We start from the raw sequence: 21,273 nt of genomic DNA on the forward strand, positions 1-21,273 counted from the left end.
AAACCTACCTGAGTATAAAGGAGAAGCGGATCCACAAGATCATCTCGACAAATTTTATGCAAAGGCAGACCTTTATGACATCAGCGACGCTGCTTACTGTAAAATCTTTCGAACTACCCTATCAGGACAGGCCCTTACTTGGTTCAACAAGCTACCCCCGGGAACAATAGGCAGCCTGGATGAACTCATCAGACGTTTTCTTCAACAATTCTCCATTAATAGGAAGTATCCCAAGACAGCGTCTTATTTGTTCACCATAGTCCAAAGGGAGGGAGAAAGCCTGAGAGAGTTCGTACAACGATTCACTCAGGCTGTTCATGAGGTCCCGTACGTCAATCACGATTTACTGGCAGGAATCATGCAGCAAAACCTTCGTCACCGGAGATTCAAAGAATCAATAGCGGGAAAACCCCCTAGCACTTTGGAAGAATTACTTGAAAGAGCAGAAAAGTACATACGCATCGAAGAAGCAGTAGAACCTCGTTATCTTGTAAAAAGAAAGAGAGAAGATGAGAAATTCGGGGTCAAGAAGGAAGAAAGGCAGGTAACTCAGAGCCCTCATCTCCAGCACATCCCGCTGAACTCACGCTTGACAGACATACTAGTTGTAGCCGAAAAGCAAGGTCTTTTGCAGCCCCCTCGCCCTATGAAAGAGAACTCGAAAAGACAACAATCTGACAAGTATTGTCGTTTTCACAAAGACAAAGGTCATACCACAGAAGATTGTTTTGTCCTGCGAGCAGAAATAGAGAAACTCATCAAGCGAGGATACTTGGGCGGTTTCGTGGATAAGTCACGAAATCAGCAGGACAGTAAGCGCCCGGAATTCCAGCGCAAGCCCAGCCCTCTGAGAGGGAACAATGACCAAGGGAAACGGCCCGAGAGGATAGAGGAGAACCTCCCTACTGGAGGAATCATCGCAGTAATTTCTGGAGGCCCAGCATGTGGGGATTCGAATAGGGCGAGAAAAACTTTGATTCGCGCAGCATTGCAAGAACTTCCATCTACAACTAGTAACAAATCACACACCGTACTCGAGATAGTCCAGTCGAAGGGAGGTATGGTGTTCGGTGACAGCGACCTGGAGTTCCCTCGTGGGGAACACAATGACGCCCTAGTCATCTCCGCCACCATCTCCAATTTCTGGGTGAAAAAGATACTAGTAGATTCAGGAAGTTCTGCAGATATCATTTTTTATAGCGCTTTTGTGAAACTAGGAATCGACAATGCCCTAATAGCCCCAGTAAACACGCCTCTGGTTGGATTTGCGGGGGAGGTGGTTGAGGCATTAGGGGAGGTTGTGCTTCCCATTTCCTTGGGATCTTACCCGCTAAGGACCACTAAGATGGTGAAATTTCTCGTAGTGAAGTCTCCGTCAGCATACAACATTATTTTGGGGCGTCCTAGCTTAAATTTGTTTCAGGCGATAGGCTCTACGTACCACATGAAACTTAAGTTCCCCACACCCGAAGGAATAGGGGAGGCCACCGGTGATAGTCGATTGGCAAGAGAATGTCATGCCATCACCTTGCAGGGGACAGCAAGTCATCGAAAGAGGCAAGCTGCCCCAAAGGACTCATCACCCAGAAGTAAGCAGAAGTTGGAGCATCATCCAGGGAACAACGAGATTCATATTGTAGAAAATGAATCAGGAAGAGACGAGAGACTTAGAGCCGCAGAAGTACTGAAAAGTATAGAAGTAATACCAGGAAAGTCCGAGAGCAAAGTCAAGGTTGGCACAGGTTTACCAACTAATTTGGAAGAAGCCCTGACAGCCTTTCTGAGAAATAATGCAGACGTATTTGCCTGGAAGGATGAAGCATTGCCAGGAATACCCCAGGAGTATGCGCTCCACAATCTCAGAGCAGATCCAAAGATAAAACCAATCAAGCAAAAGAAAAGGACGTTCGGTCTCGAGAAGAGCAGACGTATCAGTGAAGAAGTAGAGAAGCTATTAACAGCCAAGTACATCCACCCCGTCATGTACCCAGAGTGGTTGTCAAATGTCGTACTCGTACCGAAGCCGGGCAACAAGTGGCGGTTGTGCATAGATTTCACTGATCTGAATAAAGCATGCCCTAAGGATCCTTTCCCGCTGCCAAGGATTGATTCATTGGTAGACTCCACCGCCGGGTGCGAAATGCTTAGCTTCTTGGATGCATATCAAGGCTACAATCAAATTCGGCTAGCACCTGAAGATCAGGAAAAGACAAGCTTTGTAACTGATCGAGGAATTTACTGTTTCGAGGTGATGCCGTTTGGATTAAAGAACGCCGGGGCAACTTACCAGCGTTTGGTAAACAAGATGTTTGAAAAAACAATCGGGCGCAACATGGAAGTGTATATAGACGACATGCTTGTCAAGAGCATGCTGGCTTCAACACACGCTGAAGATCTCAGAGAATGCTTTGACATTCTGAGAAAGTATAAAATGAAGTTAAACCCTGAAAAGTGCACATTCGGGGTCGGAGGAGGGAAATTCCTAGGTTATATGGTCTCAGTGAGAGGGATAGAAGCTAATCCTGAGAAGATCAGTGCTGTTTTGAACATGTCTCCTCCGAAGACATTAAAGGGAATACAAGAGTTGACAGGACGAATCGCCGCCCTTAACAGATTCATCTCTCGGTCGGCAGATAAAGGCCTGCCATTCTTTAAAGTGCTTAGACAAGGAAGTAGATTCAAATGGACGGACGAGTGTCAACAAGCCTTCAGCAGCTTGAAGAAATACTTGACCACATCACCCTTACTTGTGAAACCGTGCGAAGGAGATACGTTGTTCCTTTATCTAGCAGTCTCGGCCGAAGCAATCAGCGCAGTGCTAACCTTAGAGGAGGGGCGCGAGCATAAGCCAGTATATTACGTGAGCAAAACATTGCAGGGTGCAGAATTTCGATACACCAATATCGAAAAACTAGCCCTGGCGCTGGTCACTGCTGGAAGGAAACTACGTCCTTACCTCCAGTCACATCAGGTGGTAGTATTGACCAACCATCCCTTGAAAAAGGTACTCTCCAGCCCCGAGGCATCTGGTCGGATGGTCAAATGGGCGGTGGAGTTGAGCGAGTACGGCTTGGAGTATCAACCGCGCCCAGCGGTCAAAGCCCAGGTTCTGGCAGATTTCATAGTAGAGATGGAGATAGTGGAGGCAGAATGTTCCAGCCCCACTTGGACACTGTTTGTTGATGGATCTTCCACTGCATCAGGAAGTGGAGCCGGGATATTGTTAGAAAATCCTCAAGGAGACAAGTTTCAGTATTCCATAAGGCTTCAGTTTTCGGCATCAAATAACGAAGCAGAGTACGAGGCTATTATATTAGGATTAAAGCTAGCCTTAGCCGCAGGATCAAAGAGGTTGGTGGCGCACAGTGACTCCCAGCTTGTGGTTAACCAACTTCAAGGGACTTATGAGGCTAAGGAGGAGAAGATGGCCAGGTATGTGCTCCGGGTTAATGAGCTGCTCTCGCGTCTAGAGAACTATGAGATAAAGCGTATACCCAGGGCTCAGAATGAACTAGCAGATAGGTTAGCCAAGATGGCAAGTTCAATGACAAATATTGACAGTAGAAGGGTCACTTTTCTAGCCGTTACTAAGGAAGAAGCGGAGGGATCAACTCTTGACATTCTGTGCGCGGGAGAGGGTGAACCAAGCTGGAAAGATGAAATCATCAATTTCCTGGTACAAGGAAACCTACCACAAGATCCGTCCACAGCCCGAAAGCTTCGGATTAGAGCCGCCCGATTTACAATGATAGATAATGAGTTGTACAAAAGGGGCTACTCCTTACCGTACTTAAAGTGTCTTGCTCCCAGTAATGCTAACTACGTACTTCGAGAGATTCACGAAGGAATTTGTGGGAATCATTTAGGAGGAAGGGCATTGGCCTGTAAAGTTCTGCGACAAGGGTATTTTTGGCCCACAATGAGGCGCGACGCAGAAAAGTTGGTAAGATACTGTCGTGCATGCCAAGAGCACGCGAATATCAATCATCAGCCAGCTACGCTCTTGCAACCCTTAGAAAGCCCTTTGCCTTTTGCACAATGGGGAATGGATATCGTGGGACCATTTCCCATAGCTTCAGGGCAGAGAAAGTTCCTTCTTGTGGCCGTCGATTACTTCACGAAGTGGGTAGAAGCTGAGCCTTTAGCTAAGATAGCTGAGAAAGACATAATAAACTTTGTGTGGAAGAATATAGTATGTAGATTTGGAATACCACGAGCCTTCGTCTCAGATAACGGAGCACAGTTCTCAGGTTCCAAATTAAGAAAGTGGTGTGAGGGGTTTTCCATCAAGCAATTCTTCACTTCCGTAGGAAACCCCCAGGCAAATGGACAGACAGAAGTTACAAATCGTACTATCTTGCAGCACCTCAAGACCCGATTAGGAGCAGCCAAAGGCAAATGGGTGGATGAACTGCCGAGTGCCCTCTGGGCTTATCGGACTACGTCACGCACCTCTACCGGAGAATCACCCTTCAACTTGGTTTATGGGGCAGAAGCAGTGGCTCCCGCAGAAATAGGAGAACCTTCCATGAGGGTCCAGAAGTATACTCTAGCGGATAATGAGAAAGCGATGATGTTATCTTTGGACCTCATAGACGAACTTAGGGAAGAGGCATCACTCCGTGCAGAAAGGTACAGAGCGCAAATGGCCAGAGCATACAATAACAAGGTTAAGCATAGATCATTTCAAGTAGGGGACTTAGTCTTGAGGAGGGCAGAAATCTTGCGGCAGGTAGGTAAACTCGATCCAAAATGGGAAGGCCCGTACAAAGTAATCGAGATAATCAAAGGAGGAACATATCGTCTTCAGCAACCAGATGGGAAGACCTTACCAAGAACATGGAACATTGCGAACTTAAAGAAATTTTACGTATAGACTACGTGTTTCTGTTTGTTTTTACTTAAAGAGCAGTCTGTGGCAAAATGTTATTACCTGAGTTACGTTTATCAATAAATTTAAAAGTTTTTCTTGCATTTATCGTCTTTTCAGTTTACTTAATTGAAAAAAAAAAAAAAAAAGAAAAAAAAAAGTGTAACGCACACAGAAGACATCACGAGACCCAAAGTGTCACAGAGAGCCACCCAAGCATAAGAGGCTTGGCCAGCCCAGCGGGAAAGTGCTCTGACACTGTAAGAGGTCACCAAAATAGAGTCCCGGGATACCTACGTTAGGGTAATAATGTCCCGTCGAGACCACAGAGGCTTAAAAGGGCCCAAATTCATATTTAATTAAGCAGCAAGCATGAAGTATTACTGAAAGAAAACGAAAATTAATGTCCAGATGACATAGCAATCAAAATAAACTTCGACTAAGCAAAATAGTTGTGCAAAAGTACGATCTTAGAATAAAGCTCCGGCAGGTCTAGTGGCAAAGACAAAAATCACCCATCCTCGATAGCTTCGTCAGCAGGGAGCAAGTGCAGCGCGCCGATGACCTCGCAGTCAACATCCCCCGCTGGAGGAAACTCTGGCAGAGGGTCAACCTGAGCGGTCTCATCCAACTCTGCCACATGAGGTGAAATCCTCATAATCACTTCCTCAGGAACCAAGCCTGTCAAGCGAAGCTGGAGACGACAGTCTCGCACCACCTCATCACGGAGACCAAAAGCGTGACTGTAAACCTCATCAGCATAGGCCGGAGAAGCACGAAAGGCTGCTAGTGCCTTCTCCTCAACACCCGTCACAAAGGACTGCCCCGTCTTAGAAGCCAAGAACATCCCGCCAGTCTTCACCTCGGTATGATGTTTGTCATAAAGGGAACCAAGCTCTTTACGCAATTCCTCATCATCTCTGGTCTTCTCTTCACACTTCTTTGTCAAGCAAGAAAGATCGTCTTGGAACTTCATGTTCTCCGATCGAAGGCGTTCATTTTCTTCCTTTAGTTGGGAAAGCTCTCGGCGAACTCGAGCCTCCTCAGATCGACCTCTCTCCTCTCGCGCCTGGTAAGCACAGGCCAGAGACACAGCCTGCAAAACAAGAAACAATTGGTTACATCACGTAAGCACCCCTGCAGAAAAGGCACTGAGGGGCGAGGAAAGCACCTGGCAACCTATCAAAGCCAAGCAGTGGGATAGAGCAGCAGGAGGTTGAGGAACCAAATGGGCCATGTCATGATCACTTATCATCTCCCTCCCCTTTCTCCATCCCATATCAGGGTCGTCGGTATCCCAAAATGACCCCACTCTCTCCTTAGCATTAACTCCCTCCAAGAATAGAGAGTTCTTCCGAGGGCCTCGAGAAGACGAAATCAAATCTCCGCGACCTTTCTTAAAGTTCGGCGGGGTGGCCGCTTCGCCCTTCCTCTTGCCATCGTCGGGTCCTCTAGTACATTGGTTCTTTCTTTTATCCACAGCAGCTCCAGGAGCAAGGCTGTCAGTGAACGTAGGATGAGGCCCCTGACGACCCTGAGAACTAGACCCTCCTCCGCGACCAGAGTGGGGTTGCGAACCCGTAGTAGGGATAGAAGATCGAGGAGCGGGAGGGTAGCGCCGGTCATCAGTTCTTTTCTTCTCTCCGGTAGAGAGAGACCTCCCCATAGTATCTTCGCGAGCTTGAAGGGTGGCCAAGTTCACGCGCAACCCTACAAAAAAAATTATTAATAATAAAAATAAATAAATAAATAAAAAATGAATAATAGCGACAATGAAGCATCAAAGTTCCATAAATCAAACGTTACAGCTAGAAAATAAGGACATCAACGATGTGCAAAGAAACCATTAGAGAAAAAAAAAAGGGATACCGCTGGGCAACAAACTCTTAGGATCGAATAAATCGTCAAAGAACCCCAGGGATTGACACTGAACTTGCAAGTGTCGATGAATCATTCTCATTTTCACAACACTACAACTAGAACTCCAAGTCGAAGGTACGCCCCACCCACTATCCTTTACAAAAAGAAAATGGGACCGCCAGTCCCCTCGAGTCGAGCGTAGTCTGACCATAAACTTACAACCAGCACGAGGTTGAAAGTAGACAGAGTAGTCAGGCTTAAGGCATCGTACTGAGAAAAGAGAATGGAACAGAGAAGTAGTAGCCGGAATTTGAAACTCGTTTGCTCGGTGACAGAATCCCAGGAAATAAGTAAGTGAGTTTGGCGACAGTTGACTGAAGCTTACACCTAAGGTACGAATCACCTCGACTAGTAAGGAGTGAGGAGGAATGGAAAACCCGCTATTAAAATGGGCCAGGGTCACGGTAAAATACCCTGCAGGTGGGTTGTGATAAGAATCCCCCAAGCCAGGAGCCTTAAACTCATAGTCAGAGGAGATTTCCAGTTTACCACCCAAGCACTTCACATCCTGAGGAGTCAGAAGGCTCCGATCTAGATCCCCGGGAATAACTTCTTGGTCAGGATTATCACCAAACGAGAAACCACGAAGGTAAGGTAATGGCACTTGAGGGATGGGAGGGGAAGAACTCTCGAGATCATCCATTAAAACATCATCACCCAAAGAGCCCAGGTCACCAAGGAGGGTCAAGTCACCCAGAGAACCCAAATCGCTCAAAAGGGACGGAGTGTCAGAGTGATGCGAGTAAGTATCTGAAGCTTCACCCCTACTAGAATCACTCGAAAGGGGAGATTTGTTCATACGACTAGCCATTAGTAAAGAGTACTCCTTACCGCGTGGCGCGCACCCTGCAAGAAGTGTCAAAATTTATCAGCTACCCCAAAAGAAAAAAAAATAAAAAAAAATAAAAAATAACGTCAAATCCAACCCAAATCCATCCCCAAATAATACTAGCCCAATCCCTAGCCCAAAACGCCCCAACCCAAACCCACCCCACAAATAAAACCAACCCAATCCCTAGCCCAACCCAGTCCCATAGCCCAAATCACCCCAACCCAAATCCACCCCACGATTAATACCAGCCCAATCCCTAGCCCAAAACGCCCCAACCCAAATCCACCCCACAAATAAAACCAACCCAATCCCTAGCCCAACCCAATCCCTAGCCCAAATCACCACAATCCATCCCACAATTTATCCTAACCCAAATCCAACTCGCAAGTCAACCCAATCCATAGCCCAATTTAATCCCAACCATGGAATCACGCGGCGATCGGTAATCTGGTGTCTCATTTATTCTTTCGGCTATGGACTCGTATGCTTTGAAGAGGGGCGGGCACCTATAAGTTTCTCGTTACAATTTGAAGCTGTAAATTTTGTGCCAGCCTCGCATTTTCCTTTCCGACGAGCGGGCATAGGTGTCGTGCCGAGCCACTAACACTGACATGTTCAAGCCACAATTCCCGAATCAACCACACCGATTATCGCATCAGAAGCGAGATTTTGCTCACTACAGAGGCCTTTGCCCTCTCGTAGACCAAAGAACCGTGGCAAATAAGTTATATAAAGGTCGTGTAATTCATCTTTAGTCATTGAGAGAAAGCCATCGATCTTTCTTGAAGACTCGAGATGATGCTGTGAAAGCTTGGCAGAAAAACCAGAAACGGCAGTCTGGTAGAGGAGTCGAGGAAGTGGCACCATCGCCGGGCTTTGCTGATCTTCATCATTCGGAGGCTTTTCAACTTTGATGGAGCCGGTAACCCCATACGCGCCGGAGATCCCAGCCCCGGCGACCATTTTCGGCGAAAATGTGGACTGTCGGCGAAACCCAGAAATCTTTACTTCTGTAATCATCAGTTTTCACGCATACCCAGCCCTCAGAAGTTTACTCTTTCTCCCATGGCTGTTGGATCGAATGTTAGTGAAGATACCGATGGTATGTTTGATGACTTGCTCAAAAAGTATGGCAAGATGGTCTCCCAAAGCAATGACCAAAAACCTCCGCAACCTCTCTCCGAAGAGCTTAGAGGCGCCGATGGTATATATATGTATATATTAGAGGAGGAGCATTTGATATATATTATATAGTAATATAGTACAAGAGCAACAGTGATAATTCGTAGAGGAAAAGAAGAGAACAGATGGCGTACCTGACATGACGGCGGAAGGATGGGAGAAAGGTGAGGCATGTGGGCCCTTTTTATAAAGGGGTGGGGTTTAAACCTACTTGCAGGATTTAAAAAATAAAAAATAAAAATAATAATAATAAATAGGTTGAGTAAGTTTTGTGTTCGAATGTTGTATTTTATTTTATTAAGGGCCTAGGAGAACTTCTTTTTTTTTTCTGGTAGATTGTTACTCTCGATCACCTTCAATAGAATGTAGGTGTTCGAGAGTGGGGGGCTTATGATGGGTATTAGTCTGGAGAGGGGTTTATTTTTATCAAATGGGTTATTAGTGCTCTAGAGATTGGATTGGCTCATTACTTAGTGAATAGGCCCAATAGTGAGCCCGAGATAGTTAGAGCCCATGGCCCATCAAGGAAGCTTATAAATAGGAGTTATCTCTCCATTTTGAGGGGGATTCATTTTGTTATCTCATTATATGCTCCAAAAGGCTTTTAGCTTTTGAGAGTACATATCTTGGGGTGTTTGCTAACTCGAGTGCTGGAGGATCTTTTACTGGGAATCTCGCGATACCTCTAGTCTCATTTCGTGACACCGGTGGCGACCCTGATATTTACCGCTGCGGACACTGGAGTGGGGGTTATTCTCTTATAACAACGTGTCCACCCGGATAGACTGATCACTTGAATTTTGTACCGCATCAATCTTAATTAATGAAACTACAAGTCGAGTATCTATATATATATATATATATATAAAAGTAGAGTTTTTGCCAAAATAGGAAAGTTCCCATCAAAATTACTTACTAAAAAAGGAAATAAAACATTTAATACGTCTATTGTAATAAATAACCACTTCAATTATTGTTTACATTGATTATATCAATTCATTTAATTCAATTTTGAATTTAATTAATTTTTATATTAATTCAAATATAATTTATATATTATATGTTTTTTTTATTTTTTTTACTCAAATTGAAACTAAACTCTGTTTAAAGCGTAAACTATTTTGAAATTTTTGCATTGATTATATCAATCAATTTAATTAGAAATTGTATAATTAAATTTAAAATACAAATTATTGTAATATTCAGTATCACTCAATAAGTAAATCATTCAAAAATATTATATATATATATATATATATATATATATATATATATATATATATATATATATAGACACACACACATATAAAAACAGAGTTGTTGCTAAATTTAGTAAGTTCCCGCCTAAATGACATTCTAAAAAAGGAAATAAACGAAAAATATGGTAATATATATTATAATAAATGTCTAAATATATTTAATTAATTATTAAAACTGCATATTAATGTCTGTGTATAACTTGCTTGAAAATTGAATGTCTCATATGAATTACAAACCAAATTAAATTACATTTCAAGTTTCAAATCCAGAAATTAAATTTCCTTCTGGGAATTATAAACTAAATTCAAATTGTTATTCAAAATTTAAATATGAATTCTGAAAATTTGAAACATGTTTCAAAAATTGTGATCCATTGAAATCATTTTATTAATTTAAAATTAATTACACACACACACACATATATATATATGTAAGGTTATTATAACTAAAAAAATTCATTTATATTTTAGATGAACTAATTTGATTTTATTTTTGAGATCTATTTAATGATAGTGTAAAATCATTTTTCTTTTCAATATATTAACTGTAATCTTAAACCAACAATTCTCGAATTATTATAGATGATTAAAAAATAATCGTATCAATTTAATATAAACAGTCATTTTTATTATATATATTTTTATTCATGCAAAATAATATAAACAAGAAAAAAATTTTAATTAACATATTTAGAATTAAAATATATGTGTGAAATTTGACATATATACTCAACACATAAATTTTGTTTGGTAAATTACTTCAAGGCCAAAATTGATTATGGAGTTGTATAGTAGGCTATTGTTAATATCACTGTTAAATAAATTTATATTAAATACCAATTTTTTTAATACTTGAATACATTTATCTTGTGAGTTATCATTATAAATGTTTCTTTTAGAATTAATTTCATTTATTTTAATTATTTTTGTTGTAAATATTTAAACAAAAAATATTGATTGAGAGCCAAAGTATCTCAACAATTTAGTTTTCATGGTTCAGTCAAGATGCTGATTGCAACATCAATATACACGTTAAGTGATATTACAAATATAATGATTTCTTTTAATTAAATAAAATAATTTTTTTCCAACATAGATCAATCTCTTAGATTATGCAATGACACTAGATTGATCGTGACAATGCTCGAAAACCATGTTTTGGAAGGAAAAATTCTTACTGGAAGTAATGTAGGTCATAAAGTGCTTATTTCAAGAATGTCATTGACGCCTTCTGATCTAAGACTTCCTTTTAAATTTCAACGAAGACAGTTCAGTATTTTTTGATTGTATCATATGCAATGAAAATTAACAAAAGTCATGGGCAATCATTGTCATATGTAGGACTTTTATTTAAGAACCCTGTTTTTAGTCATGATCAATTGTACGTTGCTGTATCTAGAGTTACGAATCATAAGAGTGTAAAAATTTTGATATGTCATAATGATAACAACCCAAAAAATTTAACGACAAATGTTGTATTTAAAGAAGTTTTTCAAAATTTGTAATTTGTTTTTGTTTTCGAATTGTATGATCTATAATCCATTTAGTTTATTTATATTTTAATTTAAATTATTTATTGAAATTAAAACCACATTAAAAGTTTGTATCATGTTTATCATTTTATTTTGTTACAAGTATTGTTTTCTACATCGTACATAAATTTATATGTGAAAACAATATAATTGATAGACACATTATGTCATTCATTATTTAATACAAGCGTGATATTAATTTTCAGCCGAAATACAAAAATGACTCTTTTATTCAGTGGTTCATTGTTAAGATCTATATACATATAAAAATAATAAACATTTCACTTTGATAAAAAGTCACGTTAAAGAGAAAATAAACAAATTATCATACATATTAATTTTAATAATCAATTAAATAAAATAATTGTCCGTGCGATCGCACGGGTGAAAAACTAGTTTGATAAATAACAAAGTATCACAAGTCGTCCTTGAAAGGCACACCAGAATCAAACAGCCGGCAACTTAATGAAATTTAAAAGACAGCACAGGAATCAAAACCGGGGGAAATATTCCTTTGTTTCCCAAACATATATATCAACTCACCTTGCATTCTTCATCATCACCTACTCTCGAAAACGCTCCAATATTTGCTACAATCATAACAAGAACCAGTCACTCCATTAAATTGTGTGGCGGGCTAACTAAGTATTACGTAATTGGGCGCCCCCGGAGATGAACTTAGATGAGAGAAAACATACTACAGTTTTTTCAATGTGATATGAGCCTCGTATCGATATCACAAGAAATTGTGTGACCGATGCAGTGGGATGTGCAACCTTAAAAAGAAGAAAAAACAAAGAACAAAACATTACTGGTGCTGGTTCTGTATAATAGAATGGTTTCTTAACTTTCCAAGACTTAAATTCTAAGATCAACAATACGTCATGATAAGTAGTAAGCGCTCTCTTTATTAATTAAAACGATTTTTTGGTAAAGGATTTTGAATTCCACCATTCGTAGAGATCTCAGTTAGTGTACATGGCCAGGCGGGGATTATTTAAAATGCTCAAGATTAGCAATGGCAAGCATATAAATAATATTCATAAACTCAACAAACGTACAGAGACCACAAATATCTCATCAATTCTATTCAGTTATATGTACAACCCAAGTATCAAAAAAATTTATGCAGCTTCATATGTCCATTGAACAACAATATTTGCTTTCTATTTCGATATCATTCACTCCAATGGCATATCTAAGTTCTCAGCGCTTAACATTATGAGAAATATCAACCCAATCAAGAACACTGATAAACAAGGCTTTTCTGTCATCACAGATTCAATTACCAAGAACCTTACTCTAATCATTCCATGTAGAACAACAAGGGGAAGCAATTTGTGAGAATCTAAGGCGTAAATAAAATGGACTCCACTTGTAGAATAGAAACAGACAGCGATTTAGGAGTTAGATAAAGAGTTACAGGACAAATAACATCTCCACAGGGGGAGACAATGCATATAGGGAATAGGAAAGGAACTCGTATGTACAGAATGAATGTATGTACAATGAAAGAAATAAGAATTCAAGAATGTTTACATTATTTTGTACAAAAAAGATATGTAACAACATAAATTACAAAAACTACGATTTTTTGTCAAATAAACTTACACACCTCAAAAACAGACAGAATTTTCTTCAAAGCTCTAATATCTCTTTCGAGCTCCATCAAAATCAGCTTTGATCATGGACAAAATCAAACATTTTTCCTCTTCCCTTGCAAAACCTGCATTAAAGTCTTTGCGTTTCGTCTCACTTTTTCATTGTCATCCTCCAATAATCCAACACAAATATCGGGAAGCCCTTCTTTCGAAGCCTCCAAACCCATCTTCTCACTATAAGAACACAGACAACTAAGAGTTAAGAGTGCATACTGCACGCCTCTTGAGCTCCCGTTTTTCAACACTGCAATCAAAATATACAACAACTCAGTACACCTCATCATTTCATCCCGGGCGACCCTGCATTTTGCCAGAAGGCCCAAAACCTCAATGGCCCGTTCCAGGCCTGAATTAGCATTTTGGATTAGTATGGGAACAGCCCCATTTTGGATTATCCGCACCCGGTTATCGGGGAAAGAACAGAGGGTGAATAAAGCGGTGGCTGCTTCTTTCCTCTCCCTCGAATTCCCAAACTGAAGCAGGTCGACCATACCCGGAATTGCATCCGGGTAAGACCCGATCGTGACCTTGTTGACTTCAAGCATGGCGAGGCTGGTCAACACCGTCGCCGCAACCGCGCGCGAGTCCCCAGCTCCATCGCGAAGCGCATGCACGACCTTACCCACAATCCCCTCCGCTACCAGGCCCACCTTACTGTCGTCATCCAAACTTAAGTTCAGCAACACATGAAGAGCCTTCCCCTGGAGCCTCGACTCCCCGGAATCGACGCAGCTTAAGACCGCCGACACCAAACCCGACTCGGCAAATCTTCGGCGAATCAACGACTCAGTTTTGGAAACCCGGCTAAGCTGTTCGAGGGAATCGAGCTTATCCTCCCACGTTGACGAAGGAGAAAGCAAAACCTGAGAAAGAGTTTTCGGATTCGGAGGGTGGGATTGTAGTTTAGGAAAGGTGACGCTGGAATAGCTGGAAATGAGGCTGCGGAGAGCGTGGTTGGGGATAAGGGAAGGCGGTTCAGGCAACGGCAGCTTGGAAATGGGACAGGTTCGGTGGCCGGCGTCCAACCACTGTTGAATAGAAGCACGATCGAATGTGTGACCGGACGAGAGTATAACCGGGTCGGACATAATCTCTAGAGAAATAGGACACTTGAAATCGTCAGGAAAATGGGTGGCCATAATTTCTATGATTAACTTACACCTGGGTTAGCAGAAGTAGTTTCAGGGTAATGGAGTTTCGAGTGTGGTTTACTCGTGAGGAAGACGATGATATGATTAATGTGTGCGGTGGAAGAACATCTGCTCACGATGAAATGACAATCTTATACCTTTATTCATTTCTATTCAAAGCTGTGTGTATATATGTTTATTTATTATATTTACATATTTTTTTAAAGGAATTATATTTACATAATTATTAGTTATGACAAAGTTATTATTATTATAAAAATGCATGTACGTACAATAATAATGCAATAAATATGTACAACGTATTTTTTTAAGCGGACAAACGGGTTGTATTTTCTGAATTAATTAATGGGACGGGAATTGTAAATTCTAATAAATGACCATTAATAATCGAATCGAAAATTCCATGGATTATGTTAAAGGACAAATTATCAATAATTCTCTAGACTCAAAATTACTTTATCATTATTCTATCTTTTACAAATTTGTTTGAGCTCTATAATTATTTAAAATTTTCAAAAATATCTTTGAGTTTTTGGTACGTGACATTGTTATATCTATCAAACATATTCTTTAAAATAGAGCTTAAAAATATATATCTATATAAGATTTCCAGCATATATACTATTTTTTATCAGCCTATCGTGCTTCCATAAAAAAAATTTAAATATTTTATCTTTTTTGACGGGAACATCGTCGTGAATCATTTTACAGACTGCTTCTCATAGCCTAATCACACAGCTGCAACAGACGGTTCCTCATGTTGATCTCTTCAACGATACGTAGCATGATCATGTATCGTTTCACACCTCATGATGCATAGTAATAAGTTTAATTTTGAAAATAATACATAAGATAAGCAATAATCCTTAGTTTTTTTTATTCAAACATACAACATGCTAGTACGTAGTAGAGAAACTTGTTTAACTTCTTGTCGTAACTATTTATTTTGAAAGAAAATAAAAAATTTGAATAATATCTTCATCTTTCTTATGTCGTATTATATATAAAAGCCACATTCAGATTTGAAACTCAAACGTCATTCTTGTGAAGTTCTTTGTCAGTTGTGGCTGACAACATCTTTTGGTTAGTGCACCACTAATTAGTGGCATGCTATGTTATGGTGGTGAGTGATCGATCTTCCACTAATAGATGGTTGAATCATACGTTTTCTTTAGTTTTGTTAAGAAACTTTTGTTTTTGTATGGACTCCTAGGAAAATGTAACTTGAGTAGATCTTCCTCAATTGAATTATTTCCCCATTATGTTTCTGCCAGATCTACGCCGAAACTTTTTTGTCAAATTCTAGCTCTATCTGCTTCGGAATTCTGGGTAAATTCCTTATGACCATCTTCCCACATGATGAGTCATGTTGCAGAATTTTCCACGAGTTTTTATACTCATTGACAGCTTGCTATTCCACAAAAAAAAAAAGTATTTTCTTTTCATATATTTCTTATATAAGATATTTCAGAATTCAGATATTCCAAAAAGATGATTGATAAATGATGAACGATGAATGATGAACGATGATTAATGATGAACTGTTTTGACACGTCACGATTTCATATGACACGTTTACATTAAGATTTTAAAGTTTATGAAGATATGTTGAGTATGATATTTTTCACTGCGATGCCATGTATATGTACTTGTTATTCATGGTACATGTGTGTTGAGTCTTTAAACTCACTAGGCATGCGTGATACATGTGAGCTTAATTATGACGAGGCTGGAGGTGTCGAACTTTGAGTAGGCAGACCTGGTTCGGTGACATGACCCGTGGACCGCATATTTTCCGCATTATAATTTATGAGATTGAGTGGTGATGAATATTTTCCTACGTTGATGATTTTTAAAATTTTGATTGGTTCATGTTTACGTATTATTTTGGGATGAGTTTGGTTATTTTAAATTGTACTATTTTACTGTCAAATATTTAAGATCATTTTTAAATGTTATATTTTTCTATACAGCGTGTTAGGACTAATGGAATCCGGATATCTCCACACTGGTATAATATTGTCAACTTTGGGTTTTAACCCTCATGGTTTTGCTTTTGAACCACCCAAAAGGCCTCATACCAATGGAGATATCATTCCATCTTTATAAACACATGATCTTTCTCTAGATCTTCTAATGTGGGACTTTGGTTGCATTCCAACAATCCTCCCCTCAAACAAAGTTCCACTGTTATTCTCACAGTCCGAGCCTCCCCTCAAGCCTTATTCGTCCTCCAATCGAGGATACTCCACTTCATTGCGTTGGAGCGCACGCCTTACATGAATACCGGGAGCATTAACCACCCCGAGAGTTTAATCAAGGATTTTTACCGGGAGCCCTCACCTCCTTCGTTTAGGTATCGAGGATTCCACCCACACGGCTCGATCTAGACCATGACTCTGATACCACTTGTTAGGACCAATGGAATCCGGATATCTCCACACCGGTATAATATTGTCAACTTTGGGTTTTAACCCTCATGGTTTTGCTTTTGGAACCACCCAAAAGGCCTCATACCAATGGAGATATCATTCCATCTTTATAAACACATGATCTTTCTCTAGATCTTCTAATGTGGGACTTTGGTTGCATCCCAACAATCCTCCCCTCAAACAAAGTTCCACTGTTATTCTCACAGTTCGAGCCTCCCCTCAAGCCTTATTCGTCCTCCAATCGAGGTTACTCCACTTCATTGCGTTGGAGCGCACGCCTTACATGAATACCGGGAGCATTAACCACCCCGAGAGTTTAATCAAGGATTTTTACCGGGAGCCCTCACCTCCTTCGTTTAGGTATCGAGGATTCCACACACACGGCTCGATCTAGACCATGACTCTGATACCACTTGTTAGGACCAATAGAATCCGGATATCTCCACACTGGTATGATATTGTCCACTTTGGGTTTTAACCCTCATGGTTTTGCTTTTGGAACCACCCAAAAGGCCTCATACCAATGGAGATATCATTCCATCTTTATAAACCCACGATCTTTCTCTAGATCTTCCAATGTGGGACTTTGGTTGCATCCCAACAATCCTCCCCTCAAACGAAGTTCCACTGTTATTCTCACAGTCCGAGCCTCCCCTCAAGCCTTATTCGTCCTCCAATCGAGGTTACTCCACTTCACTGCGTTGGAGCGCATGCCTTACATGAATACTGGGAGCATTAACCACCCCGAGAATTTAATCAGGGATTTTTACCGGGATCCCTCACCTCCTTCGTTTAGGTATCGAGGATTCTACCCACACGGCTCGATCTAGACCATGGCTCTGATACCACTTGTTATGACCAATGGAATACGGATATCTCCACACTGCTATGATATTGTCCACTTTGGGTTTTAACCTTCATGGTTTTGCTTTTGGAACCACCCAAAAGGCCTCATATCAATGGAGATATCATTCCATCTTTATAAACCCATGATCTTTCTCTAGATCTTCCAATGTGGGACATTGGTTGGATCCCAACACAGCACATATATACGAAACGTTTGAATGTTATTTAAAAAATATGAGCTTTAAAAAAAAATTCTGCATTTTTAAAACGGTCCATGTTACAAAAATAAATATCATGCCAATTTTAAAATTGATAAATAAATATGATTTGATTTATAAAAAAATTAAATGCATAGTGTTTGGGGTGTTACCGTCTGGAGTAATAATCTCGAGTCAGACAAACAGATTATTTTTATCGATTTAAAAGCAGTGTTGCACGGATGTGCGTGCATGTTTCGAAGAGACACATTTCACGTACTCCAAATTTTATGAACCTCAACAAATACAAAAACAAACCTACGCTAATTTTAATTCAATCCTAGGTAACATCGATAAAAATTTCAGAATTTGAGACGCATGATAACACTTGCGTTGCTTTCTTCACCTTCCGATCTTTTCCTCTCTCCACCATTTTCCCCGCCGCTGTCGGCCTTCCAGCTGCCGCTCTCGGACTTTCCATCCTCTATGCTCTCGGATTGGTCTCCGGCGCCACCTTGGACCTCTGAATCTGGGGAGTTGTTTCCTGGAGGCTTGTTGTAGACGTGTAACTGGTGGTGGTGGATGTGGTGGTTAGGCGGCTGAGAGGGTGCTGCTATCGCAGGGTAGATTTCATGCGCTACTTGTGGTGGGGCGGAACAGAAAACAGGAGACACGTGATGAGCAGTGTTCGTGTGTGCCCCATACAGGGCGCTAGCTTGTGCGCCGCCGTGTGCTGCCGCGGCTGCAGCATATTCAGGTGGGACCCATATGCCGCCTAGGACAACCACTTGTGGTGTCGCCTGGGTGGTTTGCGAGTTTGGACTTGGTCTTCTTGTGTGGAGTCTATATTTCTGATTTCAAACATATCAATAAAAGGTTAAATATATTATGTTACTTTCCATGGCATGATTAAGTGACATCGTGACACTGTGCTAGGGTGATTCAGAAATTCTTAATTGAGTTTGTGCATGTTTTTGTGTGCGTGAGATAGAGAGAAAGGAGACAAAGATTTGCCTGCAAATGGCTTTTAACTTCATCATTGGTCAAACCATCAACCTTCATCAGCTCTCTTATTTGTTTAGGAGTAGCCACTGCTAACAAAAGAGAAGATACAATATTAGAAAGGTGAATAATGACAATATAAGAGATTTAAAGCTGATGTACATGAGGTGTACTGATTGCTGTATAATATTTGACCGTGAAATTTTGCTCGACGTATTTCAAGACACGCATTCATTTTCGTTGCTATTCATCTGAAATTTTGAGCAAGCTAGTTTCATTTGAAGTAGATGAAAGCGTGGAAAATAATTGAACAGTACATTGTGAACCACCCAACATCTGAAGAGCATTAACAAAACGCCTGTGCAAGTCTGGTGACCAGCATCTCCTAGCCTTTCTCTGAGCTTGGCTCGTTGTATTTGCTGCCCCATGAACTTGATCTTTCTCCGCACCTGAATTATTTACGTTTTCTCTCCTGGAATTCGATTCTGATGAATTCTTTGCAGCATCTAACTCCATCTCTTCTTTCTGTGATACGGAAGAAGCAAGGGCTAATTCTGGAAATGTCATGAAGTTTCTATCTTTCGATGAAAATGGAACAAAAGCTCCTCCATTAATTACCCTTTGCTTCCCATTCAAAGCTATTTTCATATGATCGTTATTTTCTTTGGGAGACGGAGTCCTGGTTTCACTTTCTTGATTCCAAAGCTGTGCAGATGTCATCCAGTTTGCCTTATCCGATGAACTATTATTCTGATCAGTTGTAATTTCCGAACTTGTATTCTTCAGTGGAATGAATTCTTCCAACACTGGTCTTCCCCCTTCGTTCATCGATCTTTGCGACTGTAACTGTTGCCTTGACGTCTCCATAGCTAAATCATATACAAATTCATTTTACACAAAAAAAAAACAAATAAATTCAAAATACACAACTTGAATTATATATAAAAACCACAGATTCTTAATTTAAAAAAAAAACATTTATATACCATTATTGAGTAACTGCATGCAAAGAGGAAGCTCTCGCTTAAAAGCGTCGATCTTGAGTCTTTCTTCTTCAAGACGAGCCAAAAACTCCTCAAGTTTTTGAGTTGGCTGCATGAATGATTTGTAGTCAAAGCTTAGTTCTGAAGATGGTATCATCATTTCTGGTGCTGCATGTAACATGCAAATCTTTGGATTGTGAAAAAAATTCAACAGAAACGGATATGGGATAGAAAGGAAGTGATATTGAAGGAGAAGGATATTAGAGCAAATGGGAATGGTGCTTTTAAAACTACATGGTTTGAGTTGGAGGGAGAATAAAGCAGAGTTTTGGAAACAACAGATTGAAATTAGAAAAAAAAAAAAAGGAAAAAAACATAAAAGAGAAAACACTACAAGAAAAACGACTTTCCGCAGCACGTCATCAACAGCGTACATTAAAAGCACGCTGCGAATACTACTTTTCACGGCGTGCACCCACCTGTGCGCCGTTAATAGTGTTGCACTTGATACTATTAACGGCGTGCATTAAAAGCACGCTGCGGATAGTACTATCGACGGCGTACATATAAAGCACGCTGCGGATAGTAACTTGATACTATTAACAGCGTGCATTAAAAGCACGCTGCAGATATTACTATGGACAGCGTGCATTAAACGCACGCTGCGGATAGTAATATTTGCAGCATGCATTTTTGTCCGCTGTTAATAAATTATATAAACAACAGCGCACAATAAACGCACGCCGTTAATAGTATTATTAACGACGTGCAAGTTTATGCGTGCTGCTAAAAATAAATCTTTTTTGAAAAAAAAAATCGTTTTCAGACATTAACAGCGTACATTAATCGCACGTCGTTAATAGTATTATTCACGACATGCATATTATTAGCACGCTGCGGAAAATAAGTTCGAATTTCGATTTCAGGCCACATTTAGCGACGGTTTATCTAAAACCGTCGCCGATGTAAGTCGAAAGGCATAAACATTTAGCGACGGTGTGTTAAAAACCGTCGCCGATGTAAATCGGCGACGGTTAATAAAAAACCGTCGCTAAAAGATATACATCGGCGACGGTTTAGTAACAAACCGTCGCAAAGAAGCGCAAATTATCTATTTAAATCCTATCTCCGTTCCACAGTCCTTCACACTATTTAACAACACTTAAAATTTTTCTCTACTGATATGATTTTAGTTTCGATTTAGATACTTGTTTTGTTTTAATTTTTTGTTAATTTTTTAATTGTATTTTTTATTAAAATTTATTAAATTATAAAAGTTAATTTTTTTTTATATTTAATCAAAATTTAGCGACGGCTTTTAGAACTGTCGCAAACTTATAAACCGTCGCTCTAATTAAAGACCGTCGCTATATTAGCGACAGAATTTCAATTCTGAACCGTCGTTG

At 40.1% G+C, this 21,273-nt stretch overlaps 2 protein-coding genes across 4 annotated transcripts; both read right to left on the reverse strand.

Moving 5' to 3' along the window:
• Nucleotides 1–12,249: 12,249 nt before the first annotated feature.
• Nucleotides 12,250–14,538, reverse strand: LOC140814044 (U-box domain-containing protein 8-like). Its single transcript, XM_073172899.1, has 2 exons — nt 13,211–14,538; nt 12,250–12,371 (listed from the first exon to the last, which is right to left on the reverse strand). Exon 1 carries the CDS (start codon nt 14,393–14,395, stop codon nt 13,292–13,294), a length of 1,104 nt encoding a protein of 367 aa, XP_073029000.1. The 5' UTR covers nt 14,396–14,538; the 3' UTR covers nt 12,250–12,371; nt 13,211–13,291.
• Nucleotides 14,539–18,075: 3,537 nt separating this feature from the next.
• LOC140814933 (myb family transcription factor EFM-like) lies at nt 18,076–20,228 on the reverse strand. Of its 3 annotated transcripts, XM_073174033.1 has the most exons (5): nt 19,871–20,228; nt 19,503–19,753; nt 19,202–19,409; nt 18,897–18,976; nt 18,076–18,733 (listed from the first exon to the last, which is right to left on the reverse strand). In XM_073174033.1, the coding sequence occupies exons 1-5, from the start codon at nt 20,046–20,048 to the stop codon at nt 18,245–18,247; spliced, it is 1,206 nt and encodes a 401-aa protein (XP_073030134.1). In that variant the 5' UTR covers nt 20,049–20,228; the 3' UTR covers nt 18,076–18,244. The 3 variants fall into 3 exon arrangements, with proteins under 3 accessions (XP_073030134.1, XP_073030132.1, XP_073030133.1); XM_073174031.1 differs by having other exon boundaries at nt 19,202–19,753; nt 19,871–20,224; XM_073174032.1 differs by having other exon boundaries at nt 18,897–18,973; nt 19,202–19,753; nt 19,871–20,220.
• Between the last annotated feature and the right edge of the window lie 1,045 nt (nt 20,229–21,273).

Source organism: Primulina eburnea, chromosome 15 (genome assembly GCF_022965805.1).
Source record: "Primulina eburnea isolate SZY01 chromosome 15, ASM2296580v1, whole genome shotgun sequence".
NCBI lineage: Eukaryota > Viridiplantae > Streptophyta > Magnoliopsida > Lamiales > Gesneriaceae > Primulina > Primulina eburnea.

Excerpts from the sequence above, each read along its gene's own strand:
- LOC140814044 (XM_073172899.1), bottom strand. The coding sequence starts at position 14,395 with ATGGCCACCCATTTTCCTGACGATTTCAAGTGTCCTATTTCTCTAGAG.
- LOC140814933 (XM_073174031.1), bottom strand. The coding sequence starts at position 20,048 with ATGTTACATGCAGCACCAGAAATGATGATACCATCTTCAGAACTAAGC. Across the intron at positions 19,754-19,870 it reads CATGCAGTTACTCAATAATG|CTATGGAGACGTCAAGGCAA; the intron begins GTATATAAATGT and ends TATATGATTTAG. Across the intron at positions 18,734-18,896 it reads AAGTTAAAAGCCATTTGCAG|AAATATAGACTCCACACAAG; the intron begins GCAAATCTTTGT and ends GTTTGAAATCAG.